The sequence below is a fragment of the Rhamphochromis longiceps genome, linkage group LG3, assembly GCF_057381845.1.
Source record: "Rhamphochromis longiceps isolate RC_006_pf linkage group LG3, R_longiceps_female_GT1.1, whole genome shotgun sequence".
In the NCBI taxonomy this organism is placed as follows: Eukaryota; Metazoa; Chordata; class Actinopteri; order Cichliformes; family Cichlidae; genus Rhamphochromis; species Rhamphochromis longiceps.
In genome coordinates, this window is record NC_140559.1 from 5,605,821 (window position 1) to 5,626,028 (window position 20,208).

Sequence of the window (20,208 nt, forward strand, 5' to 3'; positions counted from 1 at the left end):
CAAAATGCCCGATTTTCTGTACCGGTCCAGCCCTGCAGGTTAATACTGGCAGTGTCACCATGCCAGCTGACTGTATTTCATCATCAGCCAGTGTTGTTCTTTATCAATATTACCAAAGTTTACCATAAGGAAGCAAAGAAAGTATTTACTTGCTTTCAGGTTTTATTCAAATATTAGTCTTTTCATTTGTTTCCCCACTTTTTCCCTGTTTCAAAATCAAACACCAGTTTGTGAGAAGATTATCTTCTTTTTTTAATAGGCAGAAAAAGTTTTGCATTGGCATTGGCTAATTTGTCAATTGTTTGCTACAAATGTTCGTATTTTAATATTAAAAAATGTTTTTGCCCAAAACATATGTGCACTATATGTCAGTAAAAACACTATGCAAATATTGCTGTCCTTGAATGCTGAGTAAACACTGACAAAGCACTGATTGTATCTCTTGTACTTTATCAACGCAGTATCTAAAAACTTTGCACCGGAGTGGTTAAAATCTCATTCTAATAAGAGTTAAAAGCGCATTCGGTTATTAGGTTTACAGGATTATTGAATTATGGTTAATGGTTGGTAGAATTTTTTTTAAACATTATCTGCCAATTACATCTGCCACCCTTCTCCAAATCTGTGCCCCTACCTGGCCCCCCCAACAAAAATTTTCTAGACACGCCACTGCCATAAATGTAAGTTTATTAATAAAACACCATATTTCTGCCTTTTTATAAGGATATGAATTGTACATACAATCAATTTCAGACTCAACCAACAAAAAGCCTCTCAGAACAATATTTATATTGTAACAGTTGCTATTGTAATGCAGTGTATCACCACATGGCGGCGCCTCCTGTCTCACGACTGGTGTCACCCCCTTTTTGTTCTTCTTCGCACTCCTCCTGTAATGGATGCTCCCGTGTGTACGCGGACTAGTGTGCTCTTTAGTAATGTGTGGTAGAGGTAGCACTTTTATTTTTGATATTGTAAATAAATGAGTACTTTTTGGAAAGTCAGAAGCTGTTGCTCATTCGCTATCCACCTGCACACCTCCGCGGCTGGCTTCATCCACTGCACGTTACAACTGGCGCCCGAACTTTTTCCCCTTGGACTTCAGATGATTTTTGCATCCCACCGAGGATTCTTCTCTTCTAGCACGTGAACTGTCTCGGAAATCCCCCCAGTTTTGCGGACGCTCGGACGTTTTCTCCCGCCATGGCCGCAGCCTCAGCTCAGGTGGGACCCGACTAATTTCTGGATACCGTGGTGTGCCGCTGCTCCACTTGGGAGAAAGAAAAAGAGAGAAGCTGACTCCGCGACGCGAATGGACTCCGTGGATTTGTTATTTGTTGTTGGTTTCGTCTTCTAAGGATTAATTCTTCTGTGGAGAGCCTGGACATGAACATTTCTGCTGGCTTTTCATTCCCCTTTCCCTCTGCTGAGACTGACTGTAGCACATGTAAGTGATAGCTTGGCCGACTACAACCGTTGGTGCTGGTCTTCGGCTCAGTATAACGAAACGACTTAAAACTAATCTTGCATTGAGCTCTAGTGTTGCAGACATGCTATTGTAATAACATGGTTCTGATCACTTCAGTCTAATTTCAGTTGTTGGGCGAAATTTTATATGTGGTTTTTCTCAATTTAATCTTGAACGCATTTTTGCAGTTTTGTCTTTCTAGTCTGACCTAACTGACTCTTTTACTGCTATATCAATAACTGCGCTGTGCCCTGGAGCGGCTTAATTTTTTTGAAATCGCAATGGCACACTGCCCAGACGACTCTGACTCAGACATGGAACTTACCTCGTTACCTATGTGCCAGATAGTTGAAAATGTGACTCCTAGCCTTAGCCAACAAGTGGTGGAGTTAAGAACTGAGGTGAATAAGCTTAGTGATTGTTTACGTGACTCACTGAACATACAGCAGAGTTTACTAAGGCAGTGGGACCAACTCATAACGGGGAACTCTCCCCCTCCTGCAGTCCCACAGTCTCCTGTTTTCCCAATGGCCACATCGACACCTCATGTTCATGTGATGGACAAAACTGAACCCACCAACAGTACCAATCCGTTCCTGCCCAGCAACCCATTCCAACCTACAAATCCTTTCCTCCCATCTCACTCACTTGAACTCAGCAGCACTTCCAGAGTGATTGCGGCAGCTTTACATCACGCAAAGCTGGAGCCTCCTGTGTATGCTGGGGACGGAAAAGTGCAACCTGAGGACTGGTTAAATGCAGTTGGCACAAACAAAGCCTCATTGAACCTAACTGATGGGCAATTGCTAAACGAACTGCCACACTTTCTTGCAAAAGAGCCCGGGAAATGGTTCAAGGCACTGAGCTCCCACATCACATCATGGGCTCAATTCTGTCAACTGTTTAAGACAGTTTTTCTGCCCTCCGACAACCAAGAACGCATCCTGAGAGGAATTTTGGATCGTGTTAAGGCTCAGGGCGAGCCGCTCCCAACCTTTGTCGCCCACATGTTGAGTGAGTTTGACAAACTGAAGAGCCCCCCACCTGAAAAAGACAGAATTGACCTAATTAGTAAACATGCTCTCGAAAAATACAGAGTTGCCCTGTATGGCGTCACTTCTGTAATGGACCTGCTGCTACGTGCTCATGAGCTTCACTCAGTGCTTGGACCACAAAGACCACAGCCTGCTTTATGTAGCAAAGACAACTATAAGCCTGAACCTTACTGCTTCAAATGCTCTCAGCCAGGGTTCACTACACGCACCTACCCAAACTATAACACCCAACCTCATTTGCCACAACGAACCTCGAACACCGCTAGGCATGGCCCAGTCCAGCCATTGCCAGCACCTGGCCCCTCTGACCCTGGCCATGAAAAGGTGGAATTAAGCAGCACCACATCCCAGCCACAATACAGGCAGTCGGGAAACTACAGGGGGGGGAGGACATTTCACAGAGGCCAACCTTCCCCCAATTACTAACGGAGCCTCACACGCCCGATTCACTACAGGGTGGACACAGTCTTGGACACTTGGAAGACAATTTTTCACAAGTCCACTGGAATACCCCACTAAGAACGAAAGTGAACTTCAATGCTTCATCTGTGGATGCCACCCTCGACACGGGTGCTTCCCTCTCGGCTGTACGAACAGATCTCATTCAAGTAAATGACTCTTACCCTAGAAACACAAGTGAGTGGAATGGTCCTGCAGTTAACCTCGCCAATAATGCTCCCTGTATCCCTGTTGGTGTTATTTGGCTCAATATTGGATTCATGAACAAGAACTTTTACCAGCGTTTTGCCATAATACCAGATTTGTCCTCTCCTTTCATTCTGGGGATGGATTTTATGGCAAGAGCTTCTGTTTCTATTCACATTCCCACTAGAACAGTCTACATTGAGGACATCCCCTGCCCACTCGCAGACATGAAGAGGACCTTCAAAATGATTACTCACATTCACCTGGAACACTGATGTCTTTGGACTTGGTTCGCTCAGACTTAACAGCCAAACTGTCTGAAGCAAGTCTCTCAGAGAACAACAAGGATGCTTTACTAAATCTGCTCAGCAAGTTTAGCTCCTTGTTTGATGGTCAACTTGGTCGAACGGCTCTCACTGAGCACGCCATAGAGACTGGCAATGCAACACCTGTCAAACTCCCACCCTATCGCACGTCACCTGCTAAGAAACGTGTGATTGAAGAACAAGTGCAACAAATGTTGAAGGACAACATCATTGAACCTTCCACAAGCCCTTGGGCAGCTCCTGTAGTCATTGTAAATAGAGCGGCCACGGAACCAAGGTTTTGTGTGGACTTTCGAGGGCTCAACCAAGTTACCCGAAAAGACTCTTATCCCCTGCCTCGTGTAGATGAGTCTTTGGACTTTCTGGCAAGAGGAAAGTTTGTCTCGACATTGGACTTAGCGCGAGGCTATTGGCAGGTTGCTGTAGCAGAGGACTCGAAGCCTAAAACTGCCTTCATCTCTCACTGCGGTCTCTTCCAGTTTCGGGTGCTGCCCTTTGGGCTCTGCAACGCACCTGCAACTTTTCAGAGACTCATGAACTCTGTGCTTGCTGGCCTCATTTACAAAACGTGCGCAGTCTACCTGGATGACATTGTTATCGCCTCACCTACCTTTGAACAGCACTTAGTGGATCTTGAGGAGGTGCTGGGCAGACTCCAGGCTGCTGGCTTGTCATTGAAGCTCAAAAAGTGCCAATTCTGCCTCGATGAATTCACCTTTCTCGGGTACCGCATCACATCATCAGGTGTTAAGCCCGATCCGGACAAAGTAAAGGCGGTTAAGGAGTTTGATACCCCAACCTCAGTGAAACACGTCCGTCAGTTCCTTGGCTTGACTGGCTATTATCGACGCTTCATTCAGAATTATGCCCGCCATGCCGAACCTCTTCACGCCATCACCAGAAAGGACAATGCTTTCCACTGGGACGACAGCTGTCGAAGGGCCATGGACACTTTGAAGGATCATGTCACATCAGCCCCGATCCTGTCATTTCCAGACTTCAACCGTCCCTTTTCCATTCACGCCGATGCATGTGACATTGGTCTTGGGGCAGTGTTGATGCAAAAGGATGACAAGGGTCGTGAGTACGTTGTGGCTTTTGCTAGTCGCTCCCTTCACAAAGCTGAACTCCCCTACTGCACTTCAGAGAAGGAGTGCCTCGCTGTGATATGGGCTCTGGAACACTTCCGCCCATATGTTGAAGGTGTTCATGTTACTATCTTCACTGACCACAACAGTCTCAGGTGGCTCATGTCTCGTCAAAACCCAACGGGCCGACTCGCCCGCTGGTCACTTCGTTTGCAGGACTTTGATTTCACAATAGTGCACAAACCTGGTGCACAGAACAAAGTTCCCGACGCACTGTCACGCAACCCTTTGCCTCTGACCTGTGACAGGCCGACTGATCTTTTACCAGATCATGCTGTTATGGGCAGCCTGGACATTCGTACTCTGCCCCCCGTCATTCTGGCTGACCGTTCACAATTGAGACAGCTGCAGTTAGACGATCATGTCACAGGTCCACTCCTCAGAGACATTGAAGCAGACTCTCTGAACAGCTCGGACAATGCCACCTTGTTACAGTATGTTGTGTATGACTCTCTTTTGTATCACAGAGAACCCAAGTCCACATGTGCTTTGCACCCTTTGAAAGAGCTGAAACTGTTTGCCCCTACTTCCATGAGAGGCACCTTGCTGGACTATTACCATGACCACCCCACAGCAGGTCACTTGGGTGTTTCTAAGACATTGGCGAGACTGCGTTTTAGGTTTTTCTGGCCCAAAATGGCAGCTGATGTGAAACGCTATGTGATTTCATGCTCAGTGTGCCAACTCACCAAGCCAAGTCAGAAAAAAGCAGCCGGTCTTATGGTTCCCATTGTCCCCCAGATACCCTGGGAGTATGTGGGTGTGGATTTTGTTGGGCCACTTCCCCGCACCCCCACTGGTAATGCTTATTTGATCGTGTTTGTTGACTATTTGACTAAATGGGTTGAAGCCAGTGCTGTCAAAGAAGCTACATCTCAGGTAGCAGCTGGTAAATTCGTCACTGACATTTTTGCTAGGCATGGTACACCCACTTACCTCATTTCTGACAGAGGGTCTCCTTTTGTGAGTGAGCTTTTTGAACATGTTGTTTCTGCCTTAGGCTCGGTGCACAGACTCACTACGGCATATCACCCTCAGACAAATGCTACTGAACGCGTCAACCGGACTCTGAAAACTGCAATCCGCGCTTATGTAGGTGATAAGCACACATCATGGGACAAGTTTCTCCCTCAGATTTGCTTTGCTCTGCCTTACCCTGAGACTCTGAGAGCCTCCCTGCAGGAAGCTCACGACCACGCCAAAGCAGCTTTGGACTATAGCCATGACAGACAAAAACATTACTATGACTTGAGACATCGACATGCTACGTTTCGTGTTGGTGACCTTGTGAGAGTTAAGACGCACCCCAGGTCAGACGCTCAGTCTAACTTTACTGCTAAACTTGCACCACTGTTTCAGGGACCATTGTGTGTATCTCAGAGACTCAGTGATGTTAATTACAGGCTCACTTGGGTGGACTCCGGTGTGGATGCAGGTGTTTATCATGTTGTGAACATGCAACCGTTCCATACCTGGGACTCTCTCACTTCCAAAGAACATGCTGTTTCATTGCCTGCTGAGAGAGAGACCGCAGAGGGTCTGAACTCTGACTCTCAGGCCCACCCTGGCCCCCCTGCAGACACTGACATTGACTCTGAGCCATTCCCCTTTGATTTACCGGACATTGACTCTTCTTCTGGTGTGGGCGCTGTTCCAGAGAGTGTTTCACCCAGATCTGTCCAGCACCCAGCTGCTGGTGGACATTACAATCTCAGGCCCAGACGTTGCCCCAGAGTTACGTCTGGCTGGAGCAACAAAAGATGGACTAATGATTTTCACACAACCAGGCTTGATCTGAAGTGAAATGTTTTGGTTAAACCTGTTTGATGCTGTCTTGTTGCATTGCTACTTTGAGTCATGATATGTAGATGTTTCTGTTTGCTCTACTTAATCCAGTTTTATAGATCTTTCGTGCGTTAAGGTTCATTCTTGGCATTTACTTAGAAAAAAAAGAACAAAAGAAAAAAGTGAAAAAAACTAAGAAAACTGATTTTCCACTGTACATATTCGTCTTATTTTCACCAATTTCATTTTTAAATGGTCTTTTGCCCTGCGTGTGTGCACCAATCTTAGCTGTAACCTCTATGTATAGGGTACTGTTAGGTGTGGTGTGTGCTTTTTCAGCTGTGTACGGCTGAGGACAGCCTTTTTCTCACCAGGGGGGGACTATGTAACAGTTGCTATTGTAATGCAGTGTATCACCACATGGCGGCGCCTCCTGTCTCACGACTGGTGTCACCCCCTTTTTGTTCTTCTTCGCACTCCTCCTGTAATGGATGCTCCCGTGTGTACGCGGACTAGTGTGCTCTTTAGTAATGTGTGGTAGAGGTAGCACTTTTATTTTTGATATTGTAAATAAATGAGTACTTTTTGGAAAGTCAGAAGCTGTTGCTCATTCGCTATCCACCTGCACACCTCCGCGGCTGGCTTCATCTCCACTGCATGTTACAATATGTTGATTTTTTTCGCCTACTCATATCATAATTTTTTTACTCCTGGTTCTGTATGTTCATGTTCTGTTCTTTTGTAAACTTCATCTGTTTGTATGTTGTATACTCATTGTGTTTCAATAAAGTTCGATTTAAAAAAAGGTACGTTCTAAACGAAGCTTCAGACGTCACTGATCACGTGACTCTGGCCAAACGAATCAAGCCTCGACACGGTGCTTCTGAAGCAGCGCGTTGATCTTTCTGACACACGCACCGGAGCGTCAGCTTCAAGCGGACCATCACTACGTCTCACATCTAAAGGTGTCAAGGTAACTTTGAACTGAGTTCAGTCAATCTGGAGTTTTTCCAAGTTTTCTGTTGCTCTCTGTGAGAGAAGAGCGTTAAAGGCGGGGCTCTCCAGAGTCCAGCAAAACAGGAAACAACAGCTGGGTGTGTGTAAGTGTGCAAACCAATAGAATGCATCGTGGTGGGGGGGGGGCATCACGGGCAAGAAAAAAATAAAATAATCGGTCGTACCCATGCTTCCCCGACGTCATGCCAGCGCATATTGGGAAATTCGTAGGCACCGATCTGTTTTCTATCAGCCATTTGCTGGGCGTAAGGGCGCCCTCCGTTTGCGAGGTGCGCCTGCTGCTGGCGGCACAGGGAGGAGAGGGCGGGGCGGCGGGGAGTCTCTGGCTGGCTGGAGCGGCATCTAATAACCAACTCACAAAATAAAAACAACACAACAAACAGATATTATGATACAGACTTATAATCTGCACCGATGTTTTTTCTAAATTCTATAAAGTGAGTGCGAGAGCCCTCGGTGCGCCTGCGCACTGCTGAAGTCAAAGTAAACTTTATTTTCATCTCCGCTACAGACAGTCCAGCATATAGAGAGACGAGACGACGAGGCTGCAGTTACAGCGGTGCAAGTAAACAAACAATAAATACAGTGGGGCAAAAAAGTATTTAGTCAGCCACCGATTGTGCAAGTTCCCCCACTTAAAATGATGACAGAGGTCAGTAATTTGCACCAGAGGTACACTTCAACTGTGAGAGACAGAATTAAAAAAAAAAATCCATGAATTCACATGGTAGGATTTGTAAAGAATTTATTCGTAAATTAGGGTGGAAAATAAGTATTTGGTCACCTCAAACATGGAAAATCTCTGGCTCTCACAGACCTGTAACGTCTTCTGTAAGACCCTTTTCTGTCCCCCACTCGTTACCTGTATGAATGGCACCTGTTTGAACTCAGCATCTGTATAAAAGACACCTGTCCACAGCCTCAAACAGTCAGACTCCAAACTCTGCCATGGCCAAGACCAAAGAGCTTTCGAAGGACACCAGGAAAAGTATTGTAGACCTGCACCAGACTGGGAAGAGTGAATCCACAATAGGCAAGCAGCTTGGTGTGAAAAAATCAACTGTGGGAGCAATCATCAGAAAATGGAAGACATACAAGACCACTGATAATCTCCCACGGTCTGCGGCTCCACGCAAGATCTCATCCCGTGGGGTCAAAATGATCATGAGAACGGTGAGCAAAGATCCCAGAACCACACGGGGGGACCTGGTGAATGACCTGCAGAGAGCTGGGACCAAAGTAACAAAGGTCACCATCAGTAACACACTACAACGGCAGGGAATCAAATCCCGCAGTGCCAGACGTGTTCCGCTGCTGAAGCCAGTGCATGTCCAGGCCCGTCTGAAGTTTGCCAGAGAGCACATGGATGATACAGCAGAGGATTGGGAGAATGTCATGTGGTCAGATGAAACCAAAGTAGAACTTTTTGGTATAAACTCAACTCGTCGTGTTTGGAGGATGAAGAATACTGAGTTGCATCCCAAGAACACCATACCTACTGTGAAGCATGGGGGTGGAAACATCATGCTATGGGGCAGTTTTTCTGCCAAGGGGACAGGACGACTGATCCGTGTCAAGGACAGAATGAATGGGGCCATGTATCGTGAGATTTTGAGCCAAAACCTCCTCCCATCAGTGAGAACTTTGAAGATGAAACGAGGCTGGGTCTTCCAACATGACAATGATCCAAAACACACCGCCCGGGCAACAAAGGAGTGGCTCCGTAAGAAGCATTTGAAAGTCCTGGAGTGGCCTAGCCAGTCTCCAGACCTCAACCCCATAGAAAATCTGTGGCGGGAGTTGAAAGTCCGTGTTGCTCGGCGACAGCCCCAAAACATCACTGCTCTCGAGAAGATCTGCATGGAGGAATGGGCCAAAATACCAGCTACTGTGTGTGCAAACCTGGTAAAGACCTATAGTAAACGTTTGACCTCTGTTATTGCCAACAAAGCTTATGTTACAAAGTATTGAGTTGTATTTTTGTTATTGACCAAATACTTATTTTCCACCCTGATTTACGAATAAATTCTTTACAAATCCTACCATGTGAATTCATGGATTTTTTTTTTTCACATTCTGTCTCTCACAGTTGAAGTGTACCTCTGGTGCAAATTACTGACCTCTGTCATCATTTTAGGTGGAGGAACTTGCACAATCGGTGGCTGACTAAATACTTTTTTGCCCCACTGTATAAGAAGAGTAAGAAAATAAATCTACACTTTAGGACTCGGGGTAAAGGATCAATAACAATTTAAATTTATAATTTACAGTTTGATGATTTAAAGTCTCACACAACCCGTCAAAAGGGGCGGGGCCGGCTGCTTCCAAGTAGAGCGCATTTCATTTATAATGATGTAAATCCAAGCCCATCATGGATTCACGATCTGAATCCTGGGTTGTGTGAAATCCCAGAAATCAACCTTAGACAAAGTGAATCTGTGAACTAAGGTGTAGGTCTGTTAGGTTAATTGTGCTGATCCTCGGGTTGGGGGATTTGTGTTTGTACTGGAGCGCAAAATTCAAACCAATGGAAGATGGACAACAAAAGTTCAAAGCCATCAGGTGCTCAGGTTAGAAAAAAGAGAAAAGATGCAGGTAAGCAGACGTGTGATTGGATAATGGCGGCTCATCCTGAACCAATCAGACTAAACTCCAAACAATACATTATGTTACAGATTTTAATATTAATTAGTCATTGTTACTTGTTGATTTGTCCTTTTCTCATTGTGTGACGAATTATGACGACTGTTTGGTAGCTGTTATTGTCTCTCTCTCTTCATGTGTGTTTCTCTGGTGAAACAATAGTTTTGTGTTAATGTTAGGGCTGCACGATTTTGCATAAAATGAGAATCACGATTTTTTGGCTTAGAATTGAGATCATGATTCTCTCATAACAATAAATAAACATAAAACAACAAATGTCTCACGTTTTGTTGTTGCAGCAAAATGTTGTCCTGCTTGAAATTCCGTCTCCACCGTTGCTCGACGCTGCGTGTACAGAGCAGGTAGTGCGACAATAGAAAAATAGTTGCGGGACGGCACTGTGTAGCGTTTGTCTAGGGTGTTGATCGTTTTCCTAAATCCCTCGTTTTGCGCAGTGTTGATGGAGCCATATCTTTGGTCAGGTGATAAGTGATAGCCTCCGTGATGTCTTTGTGCCTGCGGGAGTTCGACGTGTATAGGGAAGCGCTGTATAAGGTTCCCGTTATTGATGTTTGGGTGGTTGACCGGGACGGATTTTCTCCTGTCACTTTCTCGTCATCCCTGACGTGCCCTCCGTTGTTTTTTCCCTGCTAATTTTAGCATCACACGGCACAGCTTCTGTATCACGTGGTATAAGGCTCCGCCCTTGTCATTTGTTGAGCAGGAAGAGTGAGCGCTTGTTTTCATGCAGAGTATGTCCCGGATCAAAATGTGAAGTTTTACAAATCACCACTTCTTTAGTGAATATCATTTCAGTCTCAGACAATCTCGTTTCTCTTACAGAGGTTGAATGCACCTTCTGCGGATGGCGGTACCACACAGTGTGCGTGGACTTCCCCTGCACAGAAGGCAACTACAAATGCTGTGAATGCTAAATAAACAGAAACAAATGATCCCTGTTGTCTTTGCTTGATGATTGGTTTGAGTCTTGACAATCCACATTGCTGGCGTTGCATCTTTCAATGCCAGCAATGGCAGGTATCAGTGCTCAAACCTTTTGTGTTTGTTTCCAACAAGTTGCCCACCTCGGGAAACAAAAATGTGTTCTTTTACTTGTCAGATGAACATATGAGACACTTTGACTCTTCAGTGCAGTGTGGAGCCTAACAAAGATCTGTTTTGTGTCCCAGCTGATCAGCAGGAGGAGGAGAGTCTGACGGAGCAGCAGAGGAACATTTTCAGCTACTTGGACTCAGCTCAGCCACTACAGAGGAAACAATGAGCTCAACACAGAAGGTGACAGACAGAGCAGGACCATATGACCAAAGATATTTATCACCATATACATTTGAACATTTGCCATAACGATGTAGCTGACGATAGAATTGACAGCAGACAAAATACTTTACAGCTGCACAACTTTATTAAAAACCCATCAATGTATTTTCACTGAAACAAGCAGCTGTTGTTTATGTGCATTAAAGTTATATAAAAATGTAACAGTGCAAATGCAAATTCCTCGCTGACAGTTTAACCAAAAGGCGTTTCCAGTGGAAACTGGCCGACACATCCTGAGCATAACCATGTATAATATCCACTAAACTTCAGAAGAGGTTATACAGTCGTGGCCAAAAGGTTTGAGAATTGCATAAATATTGGAACCTGGAGAAGTTGCTGCTTAAGTTTTTATAATAGCATTTTGCCTGCACTCCAGAATGTTATGAGGAGTGATCAGATGAACTGCATCGTCCTTCTTTGCCATGAAAACGAACTTAATCCCCAAAAAGCCTTACCACTGCATTTCATTGCTGTCATCAAAGGACCTGCTGAGACCATTTCAGTGATCGTCTTCTTAACTCAGGTGAGAATGTTGGCGAGCACGAGGCTGGAGATCATCATGGCTCCCGATTCAGGTTCTGCAGCTTTAAAGTCCTCAAGGGCCGCGTACTCAAAGACCGCTAAGGCCGAAGTGCGAGGCTCGTAGGCTCGTGAAATGGGATGTCTAGCCTCCGTCGCGCTTCCCGGGTTGCCTAGCAACCATGATACAGCTGGAAACGTTTCATACAGCTTTGTTTGACAGAAATGAAGGAGAACATATTTAGTTCATTTGTTTCTTTTTATTTTATTTTATTTTTTGTGTCCCGTTTGGATCTTTAGCCATCAGAATTGTTGTCTTGAGGCCAAGAAAGATGCCAAGCGGATTTATTTTACCAAGTGGATCATCATGGCCTTGCCATATTGGTCCATTTGATTGACCTTTATTATAATTATGAATTTATTTTATTTTCAGTTGCTACAAACGGGACAGACATGACTGTGGGATAGGACAGGGGGAAAGAATGAAAGAAAGAGAGGGAGAGAAAGAAAACCAAAGGGGAGAAGAGACGGTGAGAGGGGGGGGAAGAAAGAAAAAAAAAACACCTGGGTCACCTGTATGGAGAAAAAAAACAGAAGAGAAAGCAAACAACAAAGAGCAACATAATAAAAACAGCACCATCACAATAAACTAGCTAACAGTAGATAACAGTAGATACTAAATAATAAACGATATTGTGCAGCACGCAAGATAGACAGCGCACAGTGTGCTTTGAGGCAGCAGCCAAGAAAGCTGTAGTCCGCGTCTGTGAACACCTGTGTGTACACCTGTGTGCATACCTGTGTGGATCAGCATGCTTGCAGTCCAAAGGTTTCTCCATGTAACGATCTGCTAGGGAGTGTGGGGAGCCACAGCCCCGTCCACCAGGGTATGAAGCAGGTATGGAGGAGATCCAGGCCCCAGACATCCAGAGGCCCCAGAGTACGAGGACCCGAGGAGGACCACCAAAGGGGGGAGGAACCGTGCCACCCTCCTGGGAAGAGCTGAGTAGAGCCCCAAAGGAGAGGTCACCCCGCAGCTACGGAGCAGAGGCCAGAGGGGGTTGCAGTGGCGTGCCCGCGGGCTCTGCCGGCAGCCAGCTGTGCCAGAGAGGACCGAGCTTCAGGCCCAGAGGCCTGAGGGCATCCCAACCCCCGGGAAGGAGCCCAGCCGGGCCACAGGCGCCAGGCCCCGCCAATCGGCCACCAGGAGTGAGCCGGTACATACATGAGCGCCCAGCCCTAGTGGACAAGAACCACTAACACACCAATGTCTGAGGGCATCAGCCACCGGCAGGGAGTGTGGTGAGGGGAGATAGGCCTCCGTACTTTAGAGGGCCTGAGATGAACCCAGAGAGGTGGAGTCTAAGACCCAACCTGACATATAGACACAGACGTGCATTCCCACCCCATATGCACCACCAAATACTCGGCACTCACCCAACGTGTAGACAGACACAAATAGACACTGCACAGACAGTCGCACTCCCCAAACATACTCTATATCCCAGGTCCAGGTACCCCCGCCCTCAGAGGGGCAAGCCGCACCTAGACCCAGGAGATGTAACCCTTCTCTCTGGGGTGGAGGCAAGCGGACCACCTCCTTATCTGCAGTAGCAGGGAGGCCCCGCATCCCAGACCCCAGTCTGAAAGCCAGCCCTGACGGCTAACAGAACCGGGGTGAGTGAAGACCTCACTCATTTGTTTCTACATGAGCTCTGTGTGATTTGATGAGTATCTGAGGCTGAGACCACAGGACTGTGAAACATGATTGTTGGGCTTCATTTCTGTGCTGAACAGTCGTTTAAGATTAGCTGTAAATAACAATTAGCTGATGTTGTTCATGAGACTGAACTCATCTCACTGTGGTAATGTAAATATAATATGGCCAATATTATAGTTATTATATTAATCACTTCACTCACAGACAAGTATCTGTGACAGTGTGTATACAGATGTATCATATATAAGAGACAAATATTGTTCCTTCAGTATGTTGGCATTATTACATTTGGCTCAATGCTTATATGTGTAAAAAGCAAATGTAGGAGCTGTGATAACTGTGTCTGATAGAATGAAGAGTAGACTGATATATGAAATATATAGAGGTTTTATATAAATAGTGTCAAGTCAAACCGAGTAGGAGGTGGAGAGCCCTGAGGAAAAAAAAGTAAACGTGACAGACTGGAGGGCGGAACTAATCTTGTGTCTGGGTTTCTGTCGGGAAGGAAAAAGAAGGCGAACTGGGGAGCAACAGGAAGTTGCCACTTTCGGGAAAAGCCCAGCATAATTCTTTCAATAAGTTGTTGCCAACATGAATATTGTGTGGAACTGAAGTATCTACAAAGCCAGGGAGGCAGCCGGTAAGGGAATGGTTGCTGACTATGGTAAAAGACTTTGAAGCGAGTTGCTAAAGAATCGCGGCTGCCGCTAGCTTACGTAGCATTAGCACTGTGCCGTGAGTTGGTTGCCTGTTTACGAGCGGCACCATTGTTTATTGTTGGTCTGCATATGGAAGACTGTTAATGCTTGCATATGGTTAAGAGAAGCTGGTTATAAATACTATTGTTATTGCTCAAGTTCTAATGCAGATTGATTATTTAATTTAGCACTTTAATAGAAAGCAGTATTTCTCAAGGTGTATGTACAATTGCTAGTGAATTACATAATTTGAGCATTTAAAAATACTCAAGTAAATATTGTACTACAAAGCTTGCGCACTGCATTGATGTGTTTAAAAAAGAAAATGTGTTTGGGATTGTTTACAATATTTGCAGATGTGTGATAACAAACATAATTTGTATTTTGGTTTTTTGGTTTGTATTTAAAGGTTTTTCACCTATGGCTGACTGTGGCCGAAAAGAAGATTAAAGAAAAGGAAAACAAAAGATCTGCCTGGTCATTGAGTGAAACCCAGTTAAACACCTGTGGTAGATGCATCAATCCCTTTCAAGCGGGGAAGCTGCACAAACTTAGAGAGCTTGACAAATAGAGTGATGTGTATATATAAATAGAGGTTTTATGGAGATGCCATCCTTGTGTTTTAGTGGCAAATAAATTTGGCAGTCATCGGCATAACAATGAAATGAGATCCCATGCCTTCTAAGGATAGAACCCAGAGGCAATAGATACAGTGAAAAGAGCAGTGGCCCTAAAATTGAGCCCTGTGGGACGCCGCATGACAGAGGAGCAGAAGACGATTCGTAACCGAGAAGGCTGACAGAGAAATATTATTATTATTATTATTATTATTATTATTATTATTATTGATTGCTTATATTTGAACAATTGTGAAACCTCACTGTGGATGTAAGAGTGAAATTATGTGGATATCTTGAATCCACTTTATTGTGTAATATTTTATGTGAGTATTTGACGGAAGACGAGCAACATCTGTTGTGGAAGCTAACGGGGTTCCTTTAGAATAAACAAACATAGGATTTATTATCACTGAATAATTATGTATAAATCTATACAAATTATAGAAATATGTAATAGGAAACAACAAAATAATCTAAATTATAAAATTGTGTGTGTGTGTGTGTGTGTGTGTGTGTGTGTGTGTGTGTGTGTGCGCATGATTTTAGTGTTTAAACAGTCATGAATTATCTTTAACAGCAGGTTGGATGTAATGTGTTAGAACTACCAGCAGGTGGGGATAAGAGACCTTTAAGGTGTTTGGTGCCACGCTCCACCTTCAGGTTTAAAACTAGTGTTAATGGAGTTTGAAGGTTGAGTTTGTTCCACGACTGCATTTCACTCACTGCCTCTGTTTGTATCTCTGTCACTGCAGGACCAACATGGAGCCAGAAGTCAGCGCTCTCAGGAGGCCGACAAACCTCACAGAAGAAAGGGAGAGAAAAAACACACCTGTGACGAGTGTGGGAAGGGTTTTACTGTGAGGGCTAATCTAAAACAGCATCAGGTCATCCACACTGGAGAGAGACCGTTCAGCTGTGACTTGTGTGGAAAGTCTTTTTCCTGGATGCGTTGCCTAAAACAACACCAACTCATCCACAGTGGAGTTAAAGCGTACAGCTGTGATCAGTGTGGCAGAGCTTTTACTCACAGTAGCAGCTTACAGAGTCATCTAGTTACCCACTCTGGAATTAAGCCATACAGCTGTGATCAGTGTGGCAGAGCTTTTACTCAAAGTAGCAGCTTACAGAGTCATCTAGTTACCCACTCTGGAATTAAGGCATACAGCTGTGATCAGTGTGGCAGAGCTTTTACTCACAGTGGCAGCTTACAGAAGCATCTAGTTACCCACTCTGGAATTAAGCCATACAGCTGTGACGAGTGTGGGAAGGGTTTTACTGGGAAGGCTTCACTAAAACAGCATCAGGTCATCCACACTGGAGAGAGACCGTTCAGCTGTGACTTGTGTGGAAAGTCTTTTTCCTGGAAGCGTTGCCTAAAACAACACCAACTCATCCACAGTGGAGTTAAAAAGTACAGCTGTGATCAGTGTGGCAGAGCTTTTACTCACAGTAGCCACTTACAGAGGCATCTAGTTACCCACTCTGGAATTAAGGCATACAGCTGTGATCAGTGTGGCAGAGCTTTTACTCACAGTAGCAGCTTACAGAGTCATCTAGTTACCCACTCTGGAATTAAGGCATACAGCTGTGATGAGTGTGGGATGGAGTTTACTCTGAAGGCTTCACTAAAACATCATCAGGTCATCCACACTGGAGAGAGACCGTTCAGCTGTGACTTGTGTGGAAAGTCTTTTTCCTTGAAGGATTCCCTAAAAAGACACCAGCTCATCCACAGTGGAGTTAAAGCGTACAGCTGTGATCAGTGTGGCAGAGCTTTTACTCGTAGTAGCACCTTACAGAACCATCTAGTTACCCACTCTGGAATTAAGGCATACAGCTGTGACATCTGTGGAAAAACTTTCAACCGGAGAGGGAACCGAAATACACACCTACGCATTCACACCAGACATGATGTGTACTGCTGTGAACAGTGTGGCAAACAGTTTACAACAGACGCACACCTACAACAACACATGTTTACTCACACTGAGGAGAGGCCTTATCAATGTGACCTGTGTGAGAAGACTTTTAAAGCTCCACGTCACCTGAGACGACACCAACAGATCCACACCAGAAAGAGACTCTACAAGTGCAGCTATTGTGAGGTATGTATTTATATTGTTATCTTGTCATTTTAGCCTGACTGTTTGGAACAACTCTGCTCATTAAACTGTGTTAGCATGTTAGCAATTCTACTGCATGGAAAAGCAGCTCTGAGTGATTATTCAGATTTTCCTTTCAGTTATGATTTTAGTATTACTGTAGTATTATGGTGGTAGTATTGTAGTTATTGCAGCCCAGTAAACTGAGTGTGTTAACTGAAACAGTCAAATGTAGTTGGACGTCTGCAGAGATGCTCTTTATTTCAGGCAACGTTCAGGATACAAATGTTGAAGGACTGACTTACACTGTCTTTGTGTCTTTGTTTAGAAGCAGAGCGACACAGATGGATCCAGTTCTCAACCCTGTCATCACTGTGGTGGTGGGAAAGACTTTCATTGTGACCTCTGTGGAAAAACTTTCAGTCAGCAAAAGACCCTAAAAGTACATCAAAGTAGACACTCTGGAGACAAACTGAAATACTGCAAAGAATGTGGGAGAAGCTTCACCACACCAAGTGAGTTAAAACGACATGAACTGATTCACAGTGGGGTTAAAAAGCACCTCTGTGATCAGTGTGGGTCATCCTTCACCACTGAAGGTCAGCTTAAATCACACAAAGGAGTCCACACAGGAGAGAAACCACACAAGTGCAGACACTGTGAGAGAAGCTTCTCACAGTCAGGTAATCGTAACATTCATGAACGTGGACACATGGAAGGAAACTACATCTGTGACCAGTGTGACAAGAGCTTCAGGAATCTCAGTTCATACTCTGCACACAAACGATCCCACGTTACTAATAAACTGTTTCACTGTTACCAATGTGCCCAAACATTCACCTCATTGTCTGCTCTGTGCAAACATCAGCGCGATCACTCAGGGCTGAAATCACTCCCATCACTGGATCACAGTGAATCTGAAGACACAGAAAGATCCTCTGGTTTCTGTGTCAGACTCAAAAAGCTTGAGATCAGGCTCCACAGAGTTCAGATAGAATCATTTAAACTTGTGTTGAACTGAACTGGTTGCTGGGCTGAACTTCTACATAATACAGATCTACATGGGATCTTCTTTTCTGTTTTACTGAGTCAGTTTTGTCCTTTTTTCTCTGTCCTGGTTTTGCTCGTCTGTAAATGATTGAAACTCAGTCAAATAGTTCATTGTTCTCCAGCAAAACGTTTTGGAAACTCATGTTTAACCTTTAAAACTCTGACATGTTTTAGCACACAAGGCTTCATCGGGGAGTTCACTCATGATTGGACCATGAGAACAAAGGTTTTTAGTTCTTTCAAAGAGAGTCTTGGAGATGTTTGATGTTTCTGTTTTTCTGAAACCACCTGAAAGAAAAACAATTTTTCTTGCTTTATGTAGTGTGGAAGTTTTTAATGTTTCTTCATCTGTGATGTTCTTGAATGTGTTCACGTGAAGATGGTACAAATAAACTGTCCTTTCAGCTTTAGCTCCTAATTTATTCATTATTTATGGATGTAGCACAGCAGCCGTCTCTTGATTAACACATGGAGGGCTCGGGATCTGATGGTGTCGTCTCCCTAATTTGCCCACTCAGTAAATCTCACTCATGGCCAAGAAATTGAAATAAACCTTGTTTCCCTGCTGGATAGTGATCCACTGTAACTCTGCTCCTCCTTCCTGTTTAGGATTTCTGTGGCTGAAGTAAAATTCCCTCCATCCATCACTTATCCCAGCTAACCCAAAGTGAAATAAAGTTTTGCTGGTCTTAAAAAAGCATTACAATAATGGGCATTACCAATGCAAACTGAATGATACAGAAGATGAAAGAAGAGACTTTGATCAGTTAATAAAGCTCATGATCTGGATTCATTGTGGCTGCTACACAGATACTTCTGGGTCACTTCTCTCAGTTAGGAACCTTCCTCACCAAACTGACTGTTGGACCACACCCCTGGTTTCATGAGAAATTGTTTCAGCCATGATTTCTCTTCCTGTATTTCAGAGTAAAGACTGAAGTGACAAATGGAAGCATGTTTAAAAAACACAATGTGAGAGAGACGTTGAGGTCCTTAGAAGTTACCCTGGGTTTTTCTGTCACCCTGCTAGATGTTACACACCTTGTTATTGGACTGATTTCTACTGCTGGACTACTCCTGCGGAGAGTAACAATACTCTTACTAATTAGCTCCCTTTCACACCTTTGGGGATATTTATTTTTGTGTTTGCAGCGCTGTGAGCCAGAACAGCGAGAGAAAAATCTGCAACAGCGACGAGCCGAATGCTTACGTGAATCGCAGCAGCTGCACATGTGCTACGCTGAATTAGAGGATATCTTTGCTCTGGATTTCTATTTCTACTTTTTCATTTCTATATGATTCTTCTTGCATCTAAACAAAGATGATTCAATTTGCTAAATGTTGATGGCTCTTCGTGCTCAGGTGTAAATGAGACGTAATATTTGCTCTTGGTTTGGTTCTCCTGTACAGAACCTTGCAGTACAACAGAAACCTAAAAACATTATTTGTAGTTGTTATTCTTAGTTGTTCTGCTGCCTAAATACCACAGGGTCTGATTATGAAGTTATTGAGCTGCACATACTTTACGACCTGCTTAAGTTCGAGGTCACAGCGTCTGTAGAGCAGCTGGAACATAATGAAGTCTACAAGGTTAAAGTTTTCTCTTCAGTTATTGTTCTTTCTGCTGCTTGGTTTGATGGAGCTGAGAGCTTTTGTTTTTATTATTGTTATTATAATTATCATTAATATTTTACTCTCTAGAAGCTTTAAAATAGTGTTTGTGTTTGAAAAAATTGATTTAAGAATTGAACAGAAACATCTGTCCTTCTGAAAATCGCCCAAAGGCACGGAGACAAAGTCAAAGGATGCAACCTGTAACTTTCTCTTCCTTCATGTCAGGACCATCATCCATGATTTATATAAAATGCATATAGCAACAGTAGCACTTTAGTTTGGACTTTATGATTTCTGTAACTGGAAAATATTATTTTGTTTAAAGACAGAAGTGACCGCATAGTTGCAACATCAAAGGGAAATATTAATTAATTAGCATCAAGTATATTTGTTGCTTAAGCGTTTGCACTATAACTTAAGTAGGATTATAACTTTTAAGGAAGGAAAGATTTCAGATATT

General features: G+C 44.2%; 3 protein-coding genes across 3 annotated transcripts in view; all 3 read left to right on the forward strand.

Moving 5' to 3' along the window:
- The window catches only part of LOC146672638 (protein NLRC3-like), a 183,158-nt gene that overhangs the window by 76,785 nt on the left and 86,165 nt on the right, over positions 1 to 20,208 (forward strand). The window lies entirely within an intron of this gene.
- LOC146672641 (uncharacterized) lies at positions 1,612 to 3,394 on the forward strand. The gene has a single exon (XM_085388311.1). The coding sequence runs from the start codon at positions 1,750 to 1,752 to the stop codon at positions 2,947 to 2,949; it is 1,200 nt and encodes a 399-aa protein (XP_085244437.1). The 5' UTR covers positions 1,612 to 1,749; the 3' UTR covers positions 2,950 to 3,394.
- On the forward strand, positions 6,727 to 18,544 carry LOC146672642 (uncharacterized). Its single transcript, XM_085400896.1, has 4 exons — positions 6,727 to 6,735; positions 12,955 to 13,161; positions 15,735 to 17,087; positions 17,413 to 18,544. The coding sequence occupies exons 1-4, from the start codon at positions 6,727 to 6,729 to the stop codon at positions 18,103 to 18,105; spliced, it is 2,262 nt and encodes a 753-aa protein (XP_085257022.1). The 3' UTR covers positions 18,106 to 18,544.

Excerpts from the sequence above, each read along its gene's own strand:
- LOC146672642 (XM_085400896.1), top strand. Across the intron at positions 13,162-15,734 it reads CGGCCACCAGGAGTGAGCCG|GACCAACATGGAGCCAGAAG; the intron begins GTACATACATGA and ends CTGTCACTGCAG. Across the intron at positions 17,088-17,412 it reads ACAAGTGCAGCTATTGTGAG|AAGCAGAGCGACACAGATGG; the intron begins GTATGTATTTAT and ends GTCTTTGTTTAG.
- LOC146672641 (XM_085388311.1), top strand. The coding sequence starts at position 1,750 with ATGGCACACTGCCCAGACGACTCTGACTCAGACATGGAACTTACCTCG.